Source organism: Raphanus sativus, chromosome 4, assembly GCF_000801105.2.
Source record: "Raphanus sativus cultivar WK10039 chromosome 4, ASM80110v3, whole genome shotgun sequence".
Classification (NCBI taxonomy): domain Eukaryota; kingdom Viridiplantae; phylum Streptophyta; class Magnoliopsida; order Brassicales; family Brassicaceae; genus Raphanus; species Raphanus sativus.
Genome location: NC_079514.1, coordinates 37,608,727 through 37,629,147, shown reverse-complemented (window position 1 = coordinate 37,629,147; position 20,421 = coordinate 37,608,727). Strand labels below are relative to the sequence as shown.

Genomic DNA, 20,421 nt, shown 5'->3' with positions numbered 1-20,421 from the left:
CATACATATAGGAATTATATTCATATTTTAAAATATTTTTAGATTTTGGATAAATCTTACTATTATTATTTTAATCAATTATCTAATCAAATAAATTAATTTTCGTTTTTATTTTTAGCTTAATTATAGATTTTATTCATTAAGGGTAGTATCGATATTAACCACTCTAACTTTTAACGTGGGAGTTCCGTTGCGAAAAATTACTTCGCAAATAATAGTATAGATTAATTATAGTTTTTTAAAAAATTTCTTTGTACACATATTTATTATTTATTATACAGAAATAAATCTTAAAAATCACTTAATATTATCTTTTCAATTATATAAAATTAAGAATTTTATTTGATTAATACTTGGTTATATACTTTATGTTTTCAGCTTTTATATTAAAAAAAAATCAGATAACAACACAACATACATATAGGAATTATATTCATATTTTAAAATATTTTTAGATTTGGGATAAATCTTACTATTATTATTTTAATCAATTATCTAATCAAATAAATTAATTTTCGTTTTTATTTTTAGCTTAATTATAGATTTTATTCATTAAGGGTAGTATCGATATTAACCACTCTAACTTTTAACGTGGGAGCTCCGTTGCGAAAAATTACTAATTTTATTTGATTAATACTTGGTTATATACTTTATGTTTTCAGCTTTATATTTAAAAAAAATCAGATAACAACACAACATACATATAGGAATTATATTCATATTTTAAAATATTTTTAGATTTTGGATAAATCTTACTATTATTATTTTAATCAATTATCTAATCAAATAAATTAATTTTCGTTTTTATTTTAGCTTAATTATAGATTTTATTCATTAAGGGTAGTATCGATATTAACCACTCTAACTTTTAACGTGGGAGCTCCATTGCGAAAAATTACTTCGCAAATAATAGTATAGATAAGAAATTTACTATAAATTTATTTAAATTCTCATTAATAGTTAAAAATCACACACAAAATTTTGGAGATTTACTTGAGAAACATTATTAGACAAGTGTTTTTTAAAATTAAAAAAAAAATCTAACTAATTACACAAATTGTAAACTACTCTTATACATTTACGTACTTTCACAAAATTTACTTCAATTACACCTAACCAAAAAGAAATTGAAACTTACTTTCTATAATATGCACAATGACCTTCAATCTTTTATTATATAATATATAATATTTGTGACTAAATTTTTTACCATTCTAATATGTTTAGATTAAAAGTTTTAATTTTTATTTAGTTCATTTACTTCGCGCAAAGAGCGGGTATCACCTAGTTTGATAATAGAAGAGTTCATTGATAGACAATCAATGACATGTAAGAAAAACGACTCCAACAACAACAAACCAAATTACATTATAAATTTTTAGTTTTCTGAAACTGCCAAAACACTAGTATTATTACGATCAGTTTACCTAGCAATTTTAGCAACAAACTCATCAATATTCTTATCAGAGTTTCCTCCTTCAGCCAAAGCTTCTTTTGCAAATTCCATCAATCTTAGAGCATTCTTTCTAATATCTTTCCCTTTCTCTGATGTCTCCTCCATAACTTCTCCAACACATCTCACAATCTCTTCTTTCGTCACAAACCCATCTTTATCTGCCTTAACCCTTGTTCCAACCTTCCACACATCTTCTATAAACTTAGCATTAGTCGGCTGATCGCTATAAGCCGGCATCCCAATCAAAGCTACTCCTAAGCTCAATGCCTCTAGAGTTGAATTCCATCCACAATGCGTTATGAAACAACCAATCGATTTATGCGCAAGAACCTGTAGCTGAGGACTCCAATTCGCTATCAGTCCTCTCTCACCAATTTCATTTATGTAATTGCTTGGGAGCTTCTTTGTCTCGGTTTCTCTAACCACCCATAAGAAATTAAGGCCGGTTTGATTTAGACCGGCGGCAACTTCAATCATTTGATCGTCTTTTAGAACCGCTAAGCTTCCAAAGGAGACGTAGATCACTGAACCAGACTGTTTTGAGTCAAGCCAATCAAGGCATTCGTTGACTTGAGCATTGAAGAGACTGATTCCATAGTCTTTGTCGTTTCCTAATCGTTTGTCTAAGTACATTGATGGAATCATTGGTCCTATGTTCTTGACAGGCCATTGGTTCTTCATCCATTCTAGCACCTGAGAAGAGAAAAAATATTATAGTAATACATGGAATAAAAGAAACGTTAGCATAGCTTTGATTGTATTGCATATACACTAGGTACATTAATTCATAATCAACAGTACGTTCATGTTAATGTGTGACCCAAACTGGACTAAAACGTTTGCTATCATGAACGGAACAGAAAAGTCTGGATAAGTGGAGGGCCTAGAAATATCTTAAAACAGAGTCCCTAAGTCTTTAATTTGAGTTATAACTGTGGGTGAAAACTCATTAACTTGTAAATTAACCTGTAAATTAACCATACCTTAGTATGAATGAAAGAAAACTAACACTACAACAAATATGTCTTTTCATAGCATACAGATAACGCTATTAAATGGTATTAATAGCGGTTTTATAAATGCTATGAAATAAGACGCTATAATAGAGTACCTATATACGATAGCGTTTTAGGAAGCCGCTATCATAGAGTGGCCTTCCATAGCACTACATCTATGCTGTGGTACAGTTATTTATGACACATATTTTGTGCTATAGGAAATTGTAGAAGAGCTGTTCTTTATTGCTGTATTAAACTTACTAGTAGCAATAAATTCGTGTTATATTAAATGTTTTAATAACTTTTTATGATTGCTATATATATATTTAAAATAGCTATTTTCTGTTGTCATCAATTACTTTGTATTAGCACTTCAACGGTGCTATTCGATGATGAGTTGTAGCAGTATTATTGAGTTATATATATATGAATATTAGCTTCTATTATGTGCTACCAAGTTAGTGTATCATGACTTATTTTATATGCTATGTCGTGAAATTCTATTAACTTTTTGAACTAGAATATATTTTTCAATAGAAATGTGATTTCTCCATAATGTGATTTCTCCAAGTCTCAAAATATGATTTCTCCATAATAGAAAAACAATATCATAATTAAGTTAGAAACAAAGAACATAAGTCTAATTTGCAACAAGCATCATATGTTCATTAGTAATCTAAAGCAAGGAAAGTTGAAAACCATAGAGTTATTATTCCACCTCAAACGATGATAACTTTGTCTTCAGGCCATGCTATAGTGGTACCAATAGCATCTTCCATACACTCAATTGCAGACGTAGGCCTCCAAACGATGGCATCATTCACCTTGACTACATCAACCCACACACGAACTGCATTATTTCCCAACGGAACAAAATGCACTAACTGTTCTGGGTTGTTTGAAGACCAGCGTCCTTCTGCAACAACTACTTTCTGACCGGTAATGTCCAGTAGTTTGCACTTCTGACCCTCTTTCACAACCTGTATATGAGAACGATGTCTAATAGCATTAGCACCTTTAAATGATCACAACCTACTAATACACTTAAGGCTTACCTTCTGAGAGCTTGAAGGAGTTTGTGAAAATGGTTTTGAAATCTTAGCAGGAGCTGGGGGAGTGCGTACTTCTGACTGCGTATGAAGTGATGCTGGAGCTGGTGACTCTGTGTTTAAATTTTCGAATAAAACCCTGCTCACAGGCCATGCTACAAACGACTTCAAACAGTCACGAAGGCTTGAATGTTTTTCTGTTGGCCGCCAAAGAAAAGTCTCAGGTAGGGTAACTGCATCTATAAATACTTTAACAGCATTTGGTCCAAGAGGAAGACCATCCACCAAGGCTTTTGGATCACGAGACTCCCAACGCCCTTCAGCAATTGTTTCTTCATCATCTGTTAGCCAATGTAGAAGTTTGCACTTGTTCATTTCTACTGTCTCTGGGCTCTGTCAAACAAATAAATCCAACATACAAAACACATAACTATATTTTACAAAATATAAACTTAGACCCGAAAATGAGATGAGGAAAGAAAACCTTACATTTGGAGATAACTCCTCCTCAAGAACAAGAACAGAATCCTGAGGCCACGCAACAGTTTCTCCTACAGCCTGACCAATTGTGAAAAATTTCGGCGCGGGTCTCCATAGAAAAGCATCTTCTTCAAATGCCGTCTCAATTACAACCTTAACTGAATTAGGGCCCAATGGTACATTGTTAACAAACTCCATTTCATCAGAAGACAGAACACGACCGTCGGCTACTTTGCACTCCTTGTCACACCAATCGTATAGAATACACTTAGGCTGCGGTGTGGTTTTGTTTACACTCTACAAATATTATTCAACACATCAGTTACATTCAGTTCAAGTTCACCAAGAATATTTATATTTGAACTACTACTTACTCTTTGTGCTGAATTTTCACCCTCTTCCGAGTCTGGACGCTGCAATTGACATAAATATTCGGTTACCATTTTGCAAAAATCAATAACCAAAGTACTGAGAGTCTTGCACACTTACTCGACTATTCATTTTTGCAAGAGCCTCTTGTAGTTCATGAACCTGCTTCTGCAACTTATTTTGTGTCTGTTGCATTTCAGTCACATGCTTGCTCTTCACTTCAAACAAAGCAAGTTTGCTCACACTCATTCCTCTACCCATTGCCCTCAAGCGTCCAGGATTGTCGGGTCCTAAGATCTGAGTAAGAGTGTCTTGTTTTGGGTTTGATGATGATGATCCTGGATGATCATCAGCCTGAATAAACTCATTCGCCTTTTCCTGAAAATGTTCGAATTCTGTTCAAGTAGTTTAACTGTAAAGTAAAAATCAGAAGCCAATAAAAAAAAGAAACAACGATTTACTATTTTTTCAGCAGCATCTGTGTTTACTGCTGTCCCATCCTTTTTAGTTCTTGACTTGACCCAGACATTCAGCCTCGTCACTTCAGCGGGATCCGAGCTCTCTTTTTTCTACATTATGATTCAGTGTCTCTTATAAAAACCAATTTTATAAAAATAAAATTTGCATACAATTTATAGATAGAATACTTACTAAATCTTCTGCCAATCTAACCATTCCTTTACGGCTACATGTGTGAGGAATCTGCTTACGTCTTCTTTCCTTGTATGAATCGCTGACAGCCTATATAGAAGTGTTAAAATGCTGAAATTAAAAATGAAACTAAGTACAATTTCATACCTTGAACTCTTTACTAGTCTTCTCTTTCACAAACTTCCTCCACTCTGACAGCGGAATATTGTCTGGCCGCAACTTCAAACGCTCTGCGTGGTTATCAGCTTTAATAATCTGATTAACCAAGCGTGATTTAGAGGCCCTCCATATGCATCCCATCTGTTTCATAACAGCCGCTTTCTCGTACTCTCCATCCAGTTCAAACCGTAGCTACAATCACAAGAAAAGGTTAGAGTACTAAGACCAAAAAAATTTACAATGTTAATGAATACAATTACCTTAACAGATTTCCATAGAACAGTCTTCCGGTCCTCACCAATTTTTCTCCAATCATCTATGACCACAGGAACATGTTCCCTTACCAAGGGACCTAAGTAAGAAGACAGCTTAACTGATCCTTCTCCACAGGGTTCTCCAAGCTCTGTGAAATCAACTCTTATGCGTGCACTAGGATCTCTAGCAATATCTTTCATCTTCGTTGGTCCTCTGTGTTTCTTAGGCTGTGGCTGAACCATATCAGTATCATCATCACGACCCTTATCACCTTGGGAATCTTTCTCGGGTTCTTTTTCTCCAGGCTGGGTTTCCTGATGTGTGTCTTCTTGCTGTGTGTCTTGAGTCATCGGTGTGTCTTCCTGCTGTGTGTCCTGAGTCATCGGTGTGTCTTCCTGCTGTGCGACTTCAGGCTGTTTGTCTTGAGGCAGTGTTTCCTCAATCCTTGTCTCATGCTGCGTCCCCTCAGGGTATATGGTGCCCACAAATTCAGGCGCATCATTTGGTAGAGTGTTCTTCCTCTTCTTTGTTGTCTTTCTCCCTTTACCCATGGCAATCCTACAAACAAACTCAAGGGAAACTCAACAATTAACTCAATGTAAGACAGATTAACTTACTAACTGCATCGTAAGTTAACTCCCCTATGCACCACAGCTGTTTTAAATCTTCTATAAGAGGTTCTAGGTATACATCTATACTATTACCCGGTTGATGCGGTCCTGGAATCAGCAGACTGAGCATGATGTTCTCCTCCTTCATACATAGGTCAGGAGCCATGTTGTAATTAACCAGTAACACAGGCCAACAACTGTATCGGGTGTTCTTCATACTAAAGGGATTAAACCCATCAGTTGAAAGCCCAAGTCGCAAGTTCCTCTCCTCTGCTGCGAACGAGGGATACTTGTCGTTCATTGACTTCCAAGTAACAGAGTCTACTGGATGGCGCAGTTTGCCATCTGTGCTCTTGTTACTGAAATGCCATCGTAAATCCATTGCAACTTTCTCCGATCTGAACATCCTTTTCAGACGAGGTATTACTGGAAAATATCTCAAAACCTTCTGTGGAACACCCTTCTTGAATTCACCAGTGTGCATGTTGGTCTTCCATCTAGACGACTTGCATTTTGGGCAACTCTCAGCCTTCTGCAGCTTCTTTCTAAATAAGCAGCAGTCGTTCACACAAGCATGAATCTTTTGATATCCCATATCAAAAGATTTCAAAAACTTCTTGACATCATAAGTTGATGTGTGCAGAACATTGTCTTCAGGTAACATGTTTGGCAACGTTTGGAGTAAGTCATCAAAGCTCTTGTCTGACCACCCATTCTGAGACTTAATCCTAAACAATGAAACTACAGCTGATAGCTTGCTATGACTCGCACACGTTGGATACAAGGGGGTTTCAGCCTCTGCAAGTTTTGCTAAAAACTCATCTTCTTTCATGTCCTCACCCTCAACTGACTCACCTAACTGTGCCCCCCTAATAACTAAATCTTCATCTAAACATTTTGCTGCTTCGTATAAACTAAGGATCTCACCATTCCACAATCTATCTCTAGCTTCCACTACAGCAACAGAGTTATCTTCCCCATGGTGAAACCAATCCGGGCGTCCCTTGTAGGCGTCATCCATTCCATTTATAACCAAATGAGAGACAACCTGGTCACTTGTATGACGATCTAGATTGCGGCATCGGGCGCATGGACATACAATCTTCCCATTAACTCCTAACTTATCACTAACAGCATTGACAAAACCCCTAGCACCTCTCTCATACGCAGAATCAACTCTTTAGTACATGTAAATCAAACCAAAAAAAAAATTCAGTTAAGACAGTAAGTGTTGAAATGCATAAACGGAACAGTTAAACAAATGTACATACCTGCATAAATGGACCCATGACTTGTCCAACATTGTTTGCTACAACCTAGTTGGGACCGTTGCGACAGTTCAAACAAGCGTACATGGTTCAAGCAGCAATTAAAACAAATTAATATTCAATGTGGTTACCGCAAACAACGAACTCATTCTATACAAGCATGAACAAAGTATTACAAAATGAGAAGTATATAGATGTGTCTAAATAAAATCTGTGATTTTAGGACAACTCTCAAACAACAAACGATGTCAATATATCACAAGATGCATATAAAATCTACATCTATATGCATCTAATCTATAAATAAAAAACGATGTCTATAATCAACATCTATATGCACTTAATCGATGATAAAAACGACGATGAACCCTTGGGAGAGTGATAGAGAAAATCGAAAACCTAACTAATGACAACAATGAGCAGAGCCAAAAACAACATAATCAATAGACGATGAGGGCCGAGAATCTATCGATGGAAGAACTCACTTTCAGTTTTGAAAATCGGATTGAAAGCGGCGGAGAACTCGAGGAGGGATGAATCCCGGTGAGTTGGACTTAATCGGAGGAGATGAGGGCCGAATCGGAGTAGATTAGGGATGAATCGGAGGAGGCTGGGGCTGAATCGGAGGTGAGCTTCTTCAGATTGGTGGTGAGCGAAGAGAAAGAGAGAGAGAGGAGAACGAAGAACGCGAAGAAGGAGAAAGAGAGAGAGTAGAAGGTTTTGTTTTTTTTTTTTAATGCTATTAAAACTATTGATTTGGCTAATTTGGCCGCGAAAACCATTTTTTTATTCTAACTGTTGGCGCTAATTGTAAAAGCGTGTCGGATTAGTGAGTTTTTAATTATCTTTTACTGATTTATGGGCATAGCATAATTTTAATGCTATAATATTATTACCCAAACTTCCAACAACCTTTTCATAGCAGTTACGAAAAATGTGCTATTATAATCTGCTATCAATACCCATATTTGTTGTAGTGTAAATAGCTATCTGACAGAATTCAATAGTAACTCAAAAAAATTATTAAGCCTGTCTATGCACATATATAGTTTACACTACTAAATTCCTCATTATGGAGTTAGTTATAGAAACGTGTTTAAGAAACTGAATTCATATCATTTAAGAAAGTATAACTACCCGTAAAATAAATATTATAACCGCAACAACAAGAATAAGAAACTTTTATTAAAAGTTATTTTAATTCTATGTGAATTTTTACAAGTACTATTTTATGTATCAACTCTACATTGGACTAATGAATTATCGTTTAGAATTAGATACATTGTGTTTCTAATTCAATTTCCGTTGAGATGGAAACTTTAAATGTCAGTTCTTAGCACCGGCTAGTCTCTGACTTAGAGAGAAATTAATACCTAGCCCGAACTCCTCCCAATTAATTAAAAAAACTATGTTATGTGAAATACTTATAGTATCATGAGTATTTTTTTTTTAAGTTTCGGATCCAGTATTCAGATTATAGTTTCGGGTATTATTTCAATTTTTTTAGAAAAATGTTTTGGGAGTTTTGGGTATGAGAAAATGTTTTTAGGTATTTAGGTTCATTAGGTCAGATCTATAGTAATCTTTTATTTTTTGTGAATTTAAATATTTGTAGGTATTTATTTTTATTTTCGGATTTTATTATTTTTAAGTTTCAGGATACTTCGAGTCTATTTCGAGTCCTAAATATCTCAAACCAATTTGGATCCGTTACGTATCCAAAAATTATAGGTCATGTATAGGTATTTGAATTATGGACATGGACTCCAAAAAATCGACATGAATCCGAATCAGAAATTTAAAATTCGTAGTTATGTCCAAATGTATAGGATTCGAAAAACCTAATGAAAGAGTGCAACAACCTTGTAAGTTGATTTTTCAGAATGATCTTAAAATCTTTTAATAGTATATATTAAAAAGATATAAATACATGTTAGTTATTCATAGGCTTCAGCATTTTACTCCCACAAAACCTGAATCAAAATATATCAAAAATCACAGGTTCGGTTTAGTCAAGTGTAGGCTAAAATACCTATTAGATAAATGTCCTACCTGAGATCCCATCAGATATTTGAAATTCCCAAAATTACTTGGATATATATATTCTATTGGAGTATTATATTCTATTTTTTGTGTGTCGGGTTAGAGTTTTTTGATTTATTTTTTCGAGTTTAATGTAAAATTTTATATTTTAAAAAATATAATTTGGGTAAATATTTTGGTAGCTTCGAATCCTAATAACATATGTCAAAAAATCAGATTTTGGATAAATCCTAATATCCTAATAGCTTTGAATATTTTTAGATATTTTGAGTTTTCGAATCTATTTTGGATATTTTCTGTTTTTTTTAATCTTAAATATTCAAAAAATACCAAAACATATATCTGAATTAATGATTGCATATTATTATTATATACTTTTGGAGCTTTTTGATTTTGAAAACAAAGTTTGATAAAAAGAGCAATATATATAATTTTAGTAAATTATGATACATCATGAGACATGTTTAAAGATGATGATATTTTAGTATATTGGATTTATACATATGTATTAATATTTGGTCCACTTAGTGTACATCCAAAAGATGATTTAGAAACTTGGTACACCGAAGTTAGTCGAGTACTAATTAAAATCTGTTATAATTAATTAAATGCATTGAATGTTATATAATTAGGGAAATTTAAGATAGGATAAAAAATAATGAGTTAAACGAAAGAGTCCAAACAATTTGTATGAATAATTTTTTTTAAGATTCTATCCATTTTAACAGTATTGATGTCTCTTTCTCTTTCATTATTTATTTCTTCTTTCTATGATATTTTACTACTCCCTCCGTTTCAAATTATATGTCGTTCTAGAGGAATTTTTTTGTTTCAAAATAAGTGTCGTTTTCGGTTTTCAATGCAAAATTTATTGACAATATTCTCTTTTCAATTTTTCTATTGGTTTATATATGGTTAGGTGTATTGATAATAGTGTTTTTATTTTGGAAATATGTAAAATTAAATATTTTCTTAATCTGTGTGCATAAGGTTAGAACGACATATAATATGAAACGGAGGGAATATTATTTTTGGTCAAAAGATTTACAGAGAAACTAGCGATGCAGCTGCTCTTACAGCTAACAAAACATGTATATGCAAAATTTGATTATACCCAGCAAGGAACATAGCACATGTCTGATCTTGAATGACTCGAATGAGCATTAATAAATAAATAAAATTGCAGAAGATCTTTGGCATGACATTGACAAGTATATTTAATATCGTTTTTAGCTGCATTTGCATTAGTTAAAAAAAAACCAAATTAATCCTTTCTTTTTGAAAAATGGCTATAACTAAATTAGTTGAAACCCTAGATTCTTACCATAATCAATTTCCTAAATATTAAATTTTTTAAAAATAATCTATTAATTTAAATCAATATAAAATATTTTAAATGTTTTGAGAAATTTCTGGGTAGGCTATTTTTAGAATAAAAATGTACATGGTTAATCCCAAAGTATTTAACTATAAATAATACTAGATTTTGATCTGCACGCTTGTGCGGGTATATTTTTTTATAAAATGTGTCGTTATTTGTTTTCATTTCAATAATAGAATTGGGCAAAAACCCGAATCAAAAAAATTGAACCGATCCAGCTCCAAAGAAAAGTACTAACCCGAAAACATCTATATTAAATTTTTAAAAATCCAAATTGGAATATTCGATTTGAAGAAAATCAGGAAAGGTCAGTTTTTTTTCCATATAATAATATACGGGTAGTTGTGATTGCAAATTAATTAAGCTTAATTGTAGGAAATATATATATTGGTGAAGTCTGTTAAATATATTGGTAAATATTAGTACATAAGATCACAATATTTTATGGAGTGGGCAACACTGTAATCTGAAAATTAATAAAGACCATTGTATTTTGTGTGTAGAAATTAAACACCACGCACCGGTTTAGAAGTAATTTTCTCTTCCTAAATTATCAAATTCCTTTAATTACTTATATCTTATACGCTAATTATAGATGACGTGTTTGTTAAAAACTGTTTACAAATAGTTTTAACAATTTTTATTTATAAATAATTATGCAATACTATATCTCGAGATTGTTTTTTTATTTTCAGCACAAAGAAATAACAATTCATTGTAATTAATAAATCTAAATATTCGATTTTAAATGAAGTTGTAGAATCTGTAAATAATAAAGAAAGGTAATGGCTAGATATGTAAATAAAAAGAAATATTTGATATGCTATCCGTGTTTCCAAACAAATCTCATTTAGTCTGCTATTCAAGTTTCCAAACGGCATAATATGGAAATATAAAAAAACAATGCTTAAGTGTATAAAAAATATTTAATCTCTGCTATACATGTTTCCAAACAGATTTCATTTAATATGTTATCCAAGTTTCCAAACATTACTAAAATGTACTTCAATTTTAATAATATACTAGATCTTGATCCGCCAAACCGGGCGGTATTTATTTTATATTTTTAGTTTTTTATTTATAAATGATATATTTGTAATATTTAAACATAAATTTAGATTGAAAATTAACATTTTTAGTTATAATAAAAATTAAAAGTTTTAAGAAATATTTTGATATAAATTTTAAATTTCTAATTAAAATAATATAGAGATGGGTCATAATTTTTTCTAATTCCAAAATATTAGCATTCTTAATAACAAAGAAAATAATTTATAAATACAAAAATATATAAACATATTTGAAATTAAAATAAATTTGTTAAAAAAAATCTTACACCATTGTTGTTTATTTCTATAGTTTGACCCGTGGCCGTATAAATATTTGCTTTCACTTCAATTTTTTTCTTTGTTCTAATGATAATGTCTATATATATATATATGTGTGTAAATTAATATGTATTACATAATTGTTAGTATAACATTTTAAAACATTTTTTTATTTATTACTTTAAAAAATTATATTATGTGATTTTAATCGTCTATTATATCACTGTGTATCATATAAAAATCTAATATTTATAACTAATTGGACTTATATTATAAAAGTGTTATACTAACAATTTGTAAAAAAATATTTTATATTTTATTTATATGATATATAAATTGATTTTGATGTGTGATTTTTATTTTATTATTTTTGTTAATAAATATTGAAAAATATTAAATGTTAACAAAAAATATATAAGAAATTTATTTTGGTTAACATTCATTATATTAAATAAATCTATTATTTAAATTAGGAAAAGACATTAAATACTTAAATCTATCATTTAAATAAAGAAAAGACAAAATTCTCTATTATCTTTGTTACCAAACAAAATTTAATCTTTTTAAGACTCCTATTCCTATTACCAAACAAAAGCTTAAAATACTTCGAATTTAATAGATAGATATATTGTTCATAACATATTTAAAATATATAATTAAATTAGAATCAAGCCAATCTTAAAATGACAATATAATAAAATTATGATAAATATTTTAAATTTAGCTTGCTCACAATTTATTAAAACACTGCTGAAACGTTTTCTTAGTGACTCTTTTTGAGATCTCTTGGTCTCATTAACATCAGTTCCGATAAAACTCTAAAATCTCAAATTGGGAGTAATTTTCTTTTTGACCGAACTCTAAAATTAATATATTTCTACTAAATATGGTGTTTTGTGAGTATTGTTACACAAAAGTTGGTATAGTATTATTATTACACAAAAAGTCAAATAACATATTTTATTTTAATTTGAAAATATAGTTAAATTAGTATTATTTATTAATTCAAAATTTTAAATTGATATATAATATATTTTGCATTTTTATACTAAATAACAGTAAATACTAAATAATTAAATTTATTTAATAATATGGTAATTTATATTTATTTAATAAAAAATAATTTAACTAAAACGCATATATTACATTATATTGTGTTTTTCATTTTTAATAAATGATATAAATATCATACTACGTAGCGAAATTGTTAGAAGTACCACAAGTTAAGTACCATTTTTCAAAAATACCGCCAATAAAAAAATTACTAACATTTGGATTTAATCTTTACTGATTATTATTTAGGGCTCAGTATTAAGGGGTTATGATTGGATTTATAAATGTTCTATAAATATTTATAAAATTAGCTTACAGTAATTTTATCACAATTTAAGGTATTTATGAAGTCGTTAATGTAAATTTGAAAAGTGGTAGCAAACATGTGGTGAAATTGAAATTTTCTCCTACTACATATTATATAGTAACATTTATAAGTAACTGAGATAAATATTGTTTTTTAAAACACAAATTTAAAATTTAATTTAATGAGAATCCAAAATATTAATTATTTATAAATTATGTTTTAACTGTAACCCCAGAATAATTAATATTTATTATTATTTATTATTTTCATAATTAATATTTATTTAAATTTATAGCAATATAAAATATTATCTTAGTGTTAAATGTAATGTTAAGATTGAAGATAAAATAGAATAAAACAATAAAACAGCGAATTTATTTATCTATGTTATTATTTGAGAAGTGATTTTGTTTATTTGTCATGTTCTTCCTGATTTTAGTTAATTTGTTTATTTTTCATTTTATCAGTAATTTCAGTTAATATTTTGCCTATTCATCAAATTTTTAATTGATTTTACTTATTATTCATGTTTTCCATGAGTTTAGAAAATTTTGTTTAGTTGTCATGTTCTTAATAATTTTAACTATTAATTTTGTTTATATTTCATATTTTGAATTATTCTTATCTTACTTGTCAGTTTCTCATGATTTTAGAAATAATTGATGGTCCTAATATTTTTATAATATCTATATAATTTAATAAAGAAAACTCTTGAAAATAATGATAATTACATGTATAATCCATGTATTTGATATTATCTTATTTATTGTATTTAAAAGTGGACTTTTCTTTCTTGAATGCCACTAAAATATTTTTTAATAATATTGTTTAAGAATTAGTTTGTCTATTTTCATTTTTTTCGATAATTTAGGAATAATCAAGAGTCTTGATAATTTTAATAAATATTTTCCATAATATTTATATATTTTAAGAATACTTTTTTGAAAAATTTATAATATATTACGATGTATAGAAATGTTTATGATATTTGATATTATTTTATTTTATTTTTATATAAGAAATAATTTTGCTTATTTATCATATTCTCTATAATTTTAATTTATTTTTATTATTTTTTCATTTTCTTATGATTTTGAATTGGGAGTCATCAATTTAAATTTATCATGTTATTTGAACTCATTGAATAAGTAAAAAATAAAAACTAGAATAGAAATCTAAATATTTGATCAACTCAATCTTTAAAATCATATTTGTTATAGAATATGTATTGTAATATGCATCAATCAATTTGTATAAGGTTTTAGTTAGTGGAAACTCTATCATGTGTAAATATTATATAGAGTTGATAGTTTAATTATTAATTTATTATGCTTCGGTTTTCTCAAAGAAAATGTGTGTATATATATAGTTATATACTATGAGATGTATTTGCTAAGATAGTTAACATAATGTAATAAAATTTACTTTGTAACCAATCAAAAATTCTCTAACTATTTTTATCAGTAAATTTATTGAAATTATTCTAAATTTTAAATATACACAAAATTTACTTTATTGTAAAGAATATTTCGTGAAAATTCATCCAATTTAATAATAAAATAACGGACTTCACAAGCTCATGCCATAAAAAGTAAGCTCTTTCGGAAGAGAAGGAGTTGCATATATTATATAAAGGCTGTTAGCAAGTCAATTCCTTTACCGTTAATTTTAATCTGCATGTTCGCCCAACTAATTGAAATGCAACTTTTTCTATTCTTTTTTTAATGCAACATAAATATTGCTGTGGCTTTGTCTTCATTTTTATATGACTTGCATCAAGTACTGAGTCAGTGAATCGGAAGGATAGTTTATTAGTATGCACCATCTACCGTTATGTAAAAAGTATATCACGTGGAAATATTCATTTTTGGATCTCATTTTGCATATAACTAATAAACAACAAAAAAGTCTTAAGATGAAGAATAATTACCTCAGGCTCGAGTTCGTCGAAAGAGTTAACCAAGAAGAAGTCAACGTTGTCAACATTCACAAACTGGCTACAGGTGAGCTCAAACAACGGTCGGCATAGATTATTGTCGTACAGAAACCCCGGCAGGTCGCTACCTTTCAACGGAGGCATCGCAGGCAAGACTACGTCGTCTTGAAACTCCTTAAACTTTCCACGCAAGAAATGGATGTAAATCGCGTTCACGGTGGAGCACTGAGTGAAAAATGAAGCCGCAGCGACCCCTGGATGTTTCCGGCAAACGTCCAGAATCCAAGGCGTAGCAGAGTCGTAAATGTTAGGATTTAAACCTACTTTATGCTATAGAATTTGGAATAAATTTGATACCAAAAACCTGTCTTTGCTTTTATTCAATACCAATAGGTTTCTCAAGAACAAAATATAAAGATCACAAGTTTAAGCAATAAACCCTTTTCCTAATTGCTAATTCTCTTGATCTCTCTTTATCTCTTTGCTCTTCTCTCTTTGATCGGATGATCTTTCCCTGCTGTAGAAGCTCTTCTTATATAATCATAAACTAGACCCAATCCTCTCTGAAAAAGGATTATTTCCATTCTTGCAAAACACGAGACCGTCTTTGGTGTTTCCTTTTCCTGAAAACATTAACCGACAAAGCATGGTTTGGTCTTTTGTAAGTGAGCTGGAATTGGGCCAGAAGTGGGATTGGGCCCATCTCTTCACAATCTCCACCTTGGGCCCAACTCCATACTTCTATTGCGTCTTCTCGTTGACGGAGAATCCGTCGTCTTCATCGTCAACGTCTCTCACTTGGAAGCAAATATCCAGAAGCATGCCTTTTAATATAAACCTTCACAACTTATCCTTTGTTGTAATCAAAGTTACAAACTGACTTCTTCACCAACCAAAATAGTTCCTCCACCATCTTCTATGTCGTTTCAGCTGATTTGTCTGCCGATTCTTTTCAATTCCAGCCGGTGAATCCATCACCAACGACTCTGACCACCTGACTCGTCAATTAGTCTTTCCAGGAAGCTGCGAATTGATCCCCTAGAGCCACCGTTTGATTTTCATCCTCCTATAAAAAATTCAGATTAATGAAGGTAACCACTTATACCATTACCCCTCTTCATCCTTTCACGCTTTGGGTTTAGTTCCTTTCTGAAATCATTGTTTTTTTTTTTTTTTTTTTTCTCACAGCTACTCCTATAAACCACCATGGTTTTTCAGCTGCTTCAATGAGTTCAGGTACACCTTTTACCATTATCATCTTCTTTGTCTCTGCCACCTACATCTCTGAATCATAACTCTGATTTTCTAATACTGTTCACAATAGCTCTAATCCGTAAGATTCAACCACTATGCGCATTCTCTGATGGTTTCTCATCGTTTATGGATCCGTCACCGCTAGACGACCCTTTCGTTAAGGATAATTAGAAAAACAAGTTTCACCGGAGTTCTGCAGTTTTCCAGTAAGACCTTCTTCTAATCCTCTTCCTTTAACCCTTTTATTTCATAGCTATGTGCTGATAATCACTAAACTCCTTTTCTTCGTTATGCACTTGATAATGAAACCACATAAATCTTCCTTCGGTGTACTTTAGCTTCTTGGACAAAATTCGCTGCTTCCTCAACCTATTGACGATGACTTTCCTTTTGTTTCTTCGACGATCCCGTTGTGCTTCTCATGTACCAGAGATACTCGTCTCCCTTCACCATTGACGGTGTTTAAGACGTTCTCTCATCAACCTTCCCCTTCCTTGTTTGGCGACCCGTTGCAATTGTTTTTTAGCCTGAGATACTCGTCTCCCTTCACCATTCTTGATGTTTAAGACGTTCTCTCAGGTAGCACTTCAAAAAAAAAAAAACCTCTCCTACCCTCCATCCGATTTACTTGAGACCTATTAGCAACTTTCCTATGTTTCAGCTGCTCCACCTTGAACTGAAACATCCACCTCGTCTTATCCGTCACAGGTAACCTTTCTAAATCCTTTTCATTATCGATAAGAAACAATAGTAGTTCCTTACTCATTATTTCTTCTTGTGCGAGGTGTCTCGATAATGACGTTACCTGTGACGCTTTTCTCCTATTAGTGGACATTGGGAAGTTCACAGCAAAGCTGCAACTTCTGATCAGGTGCCTTTTCATTCAACCTCTCTTCATGATTAGCTGTAGTATCCGTCTTGTTCGATACGTCTTCCTTCTTGACTGCCGTAATGATAGAATTGCTTTCTGCATCACTAATTTCAAATTCAAACCCTGTAGTTGATGCTTCCTCATCGTTTGTTGCATAATCTGAGTTTGAAAAACTTTCAATGCAAACCTCTGAATTTTTCTTGAATCCATCAAGCCTTTTATTTTTCTTTGATGATGGTTTATCATTACACTTTTCTTCATCCTTTGAAAGACAATAATCATCTAGAGCCTGCCCATTCTCAGCTTCTTTACTTGACTCGTCTTTCTCTATTGAAAAAGAGTCTCCACCTCGAGCTGATGTTGTTTCCGTCATAAAACCACACGGACTTGGTCCCTGGATCAGATTCTCACTGAAAGACACCTTTAACTTCTTTCGTTTACCTTCCTTCTCAGCTTTAGGAGTATCCACCTTACTTTTTACAACCGTTCCTTGAAGAAAGTATAACCCATCTTTGAATTTTCCTGAAATTACTTTCTTCTTGCGTTTGTAAAATTGAACCTTGAAGCTGCTTCCTCTATACCTACAGCCTGATTTTTCTAGCATCCCATAAGAAATCAGATTCCTACTCACATCAGGCATGTATTTAACATCCTTGAGTATCACTTCAGAACCATCTGAATTTTGAATCTGAATCTTCCCTGTTCCTTTGATGCTGCCTTTAGTGTTATTAGCCATTAATACACTTCCCCCATCGTACTCCTTGAAATCAAACAAGACTTCTTTGTCATGTGTACTATGGAATGAACAACCTGAATCCATGATCCATTCCTTGCGTGTATCGTGATTGCTAACGGTTAACACCAATGGCTGCACAGGCTCCTTTGTAAAATTTGCTGAACTCGGATGCCTCCTCCTATCAGGACATTCCCGTTTCCAATGGCCTTCCTTGCCACAAATAAAACAACTTGTGTCGTTCGCATCAGATTTTTGCCTTCCCTTACTTTTAGATCTTCCTCTCCAGTTACTGGAGTTTCCATTACCGTTCCCTGATCTCTTTTGAGTTCTTCCACGTGACTCCACATATAAACCTTCTGAAGCTGGTTTACTTCTGTTAAGTAATCCTTTCTGCTTCAATTCCGCTTCTTTGGAATAAGCTGAAGTTACAACTTCGTTCACGGTAAGCGTCTCTTTCCCCGTTCCGTATTGAAGTGTGTGAACCAATTGTTCATACGCTTCTGGAAGTCCCGACAATAGTTGAATAGCTTGATCTTCATCTGATATAGTAACTTTGAGACTCTCCAAATCTGCAATTAACTTCAGAAAGATATCCACGTTTTCTTCTATCGTCTTGTCTTCTTCCATCTTGTAGCAAGAGAATTGTTTCTTTAAGTAGATTCTGTTGGGAAGCGACTTTGTTTGATAATTCTTTTCAAGGGCCTTCCACATCCCCAATGCAGTTGTTTCATGCATAATCTTCCGTAGAATAGAATCACTCAAACTTATTCCCAACAGACTTCTCACTCTAAGATCCTTGTCAGCCTTCTTTTGATCAACCTTTGCATCCGTTCCTTCTACTTCTTTTCCAGATTCTGTCAAGACCGTAAAGTCTTCCTTAAGAACCGAAAGTAGACCTTGTATCTCCAGCTGAGCCATCATCTTGTACTTCCACATTCCGAAGTCACCTTTGCCATCAAATTTCTCCATCTCAAATCTTCCCCGAGTTGGTTCCATAATTCTAGCTAGCACTTCCAATCAAACCTGGATTGCTCTGATACCACTTGTTAGGATTTAAACCTACTTTATGCTATAGAATTTGGAATAAATTTGATACCAAAAACCTGTCTTTGCTTTTATTCAATACCAATAGGTTTCTCAAGAACAAAATATAAAGATCACAAGTTTAAGCAATAAACCCTCTTCCTAATTGCTAATTCTCTTGTTCTCTCTTTATCTCTTTGCTCTTCTCTCTTTGATCGGATGATCTTTCCCTGCTGTAGAAGCTCTTCTTATATAATCATAAACTAGACCCAATCCTCTCTGAAAAAGGATTATTTCCATTCTTGCAAAACACGAGACCGTCTTTGGTGTTTCCTTTTCCTGAAAACATTAACCGACAAAGCATGGTTTGGTCTTTTGTAAGTGAGCTGGAATTGGGCCAGAAGTGGGATTGGGCCCATCTCTTCACAGTAAACGACGGCGTTTGGTTTAGGTTCCATGGAGGAAATAAGTTGAGAGAGGCTTCGAGAGACGTTTTCTTCGAATTTTGCCAAGTACTCGGAAGATACTTCGCTGGATAAATGGCCTTCCTCGAAGCCGTCGTCTAGGGGGACGAAAGAGAGCGGAAGAGCAGTGGCTCCTCCGGCGGTGGCACAGCGGATGATGTTGTTGTGGGTGGATGAAGTGGTGAGGAATGTGACGGCGACATTTTTGGAGATCAAACGTTTTGAGAACTGGAGGAGAGGGTTTATGTGGCCTTGGATTGGCACTGAGAAGACTAACACTTTTGCTATCGCTTCTTCTCCCATTTTCTTCTCTCTTCTTTTTTGTTCTCTCTTTTCTTTTGATATTGTTAACGTTGTTTATAAGACTTTGTTGCTAATAATGCGTAGATGTTCCTTTACTAAATAGTCAATTAAAAGGTTGGTGGGTTATTGATTTGGCTATAAGATAATGTCTTTAATTCTTATGTGTCTCTTATAATTAATGTGGCATAAGCCGCCTAGGATCCTCGGTCTTTTTTTAATGATGTGCCTAGTAAAACTCACTAGATTTTGATCCAAACAGATATTTATTTTTATTTTATATAAATAAATATTATTTAAATATTTATTAGTTTATGTTTTAAATATTTGTTCTATTTTAAAAAAAAATTATAAACACAATAGTCAAAAACAGTTTATGTGCTGTAAAAATGAGTGACTTGTGTCTGTTACTAAACTTTTGACAAATTA

General features: G+C 32.1%; 2 protein-coding genes and 1 long non-coding RNA gene across 3 annotated transcripts; 1 reads left to right on the top strand and 2 right to left on the bottom strand.

Moving 5' to 3' along the window:
- Positions 1 to 1,361: 1,361 nt before the first annotated feature.
- LOC108838940 (UDP-glycosyltransferase 74D1-like) lies at positions 1,362 to 20,045 on the bottom strand. The gene is made up of 3 exons (XM_057008712.1): positions 19,656 to 20,045; positions 15,339 to 15,664; positions 1,362 to 2,149 (listed from the first exon to the last, which is right to left on the bottom strand). Exons 1-3 carry the CDS (start codon positions 19,993 to 19,995, stop codon positions 1,424 to 1,426), a joined length of 1,392 nt encoding a protein of 463 aa, XP_056864692.1. The 5' UTR covers positions 19,996 to 20,045; the 3' UTR covers positions 1,362 to 1,423.
- Positions 5,004 to 5,803, bottom strand: LOC130511560 (uncharacterized). Its single transcript, XM_057008711.1, has 2 exons — positions 5,423 to 5,803; positions 5,004 to 5,354 (listed from the first exon to the last, which is right to left on the bottom strand). The coding sequence occupies exons 1-2, from the start codon at positions 5,798 to 5,800 to the stop codon at positions 5,145 to 5,147; spliced, it is 588 nt and encodes a 195-aa protein (XP_056864691.1). The 5' UTR covers positions 5,801 to 5,803; the 3' UTR covers positions 5,004 to 5,144.
- Positions 15,672 to 19,804, top strand: LOC108834177 (uncharacterized). The gene is made up of 6 exons (XR_008945063.1): positions 15,672 to 16,435; positions 16,533 to 16,580; positions 16,669 to 16,804; positions 16,937 to 17,177; positions 17,260 to 17,469; positions 19,611 to 19,804. It is a non-coding gene; the product is annotated as an uncharacterized LOC108834177 (long non-coding RNA).
- Positions 20,046 to 20,421: the final 376 nt, after the last annotated feature.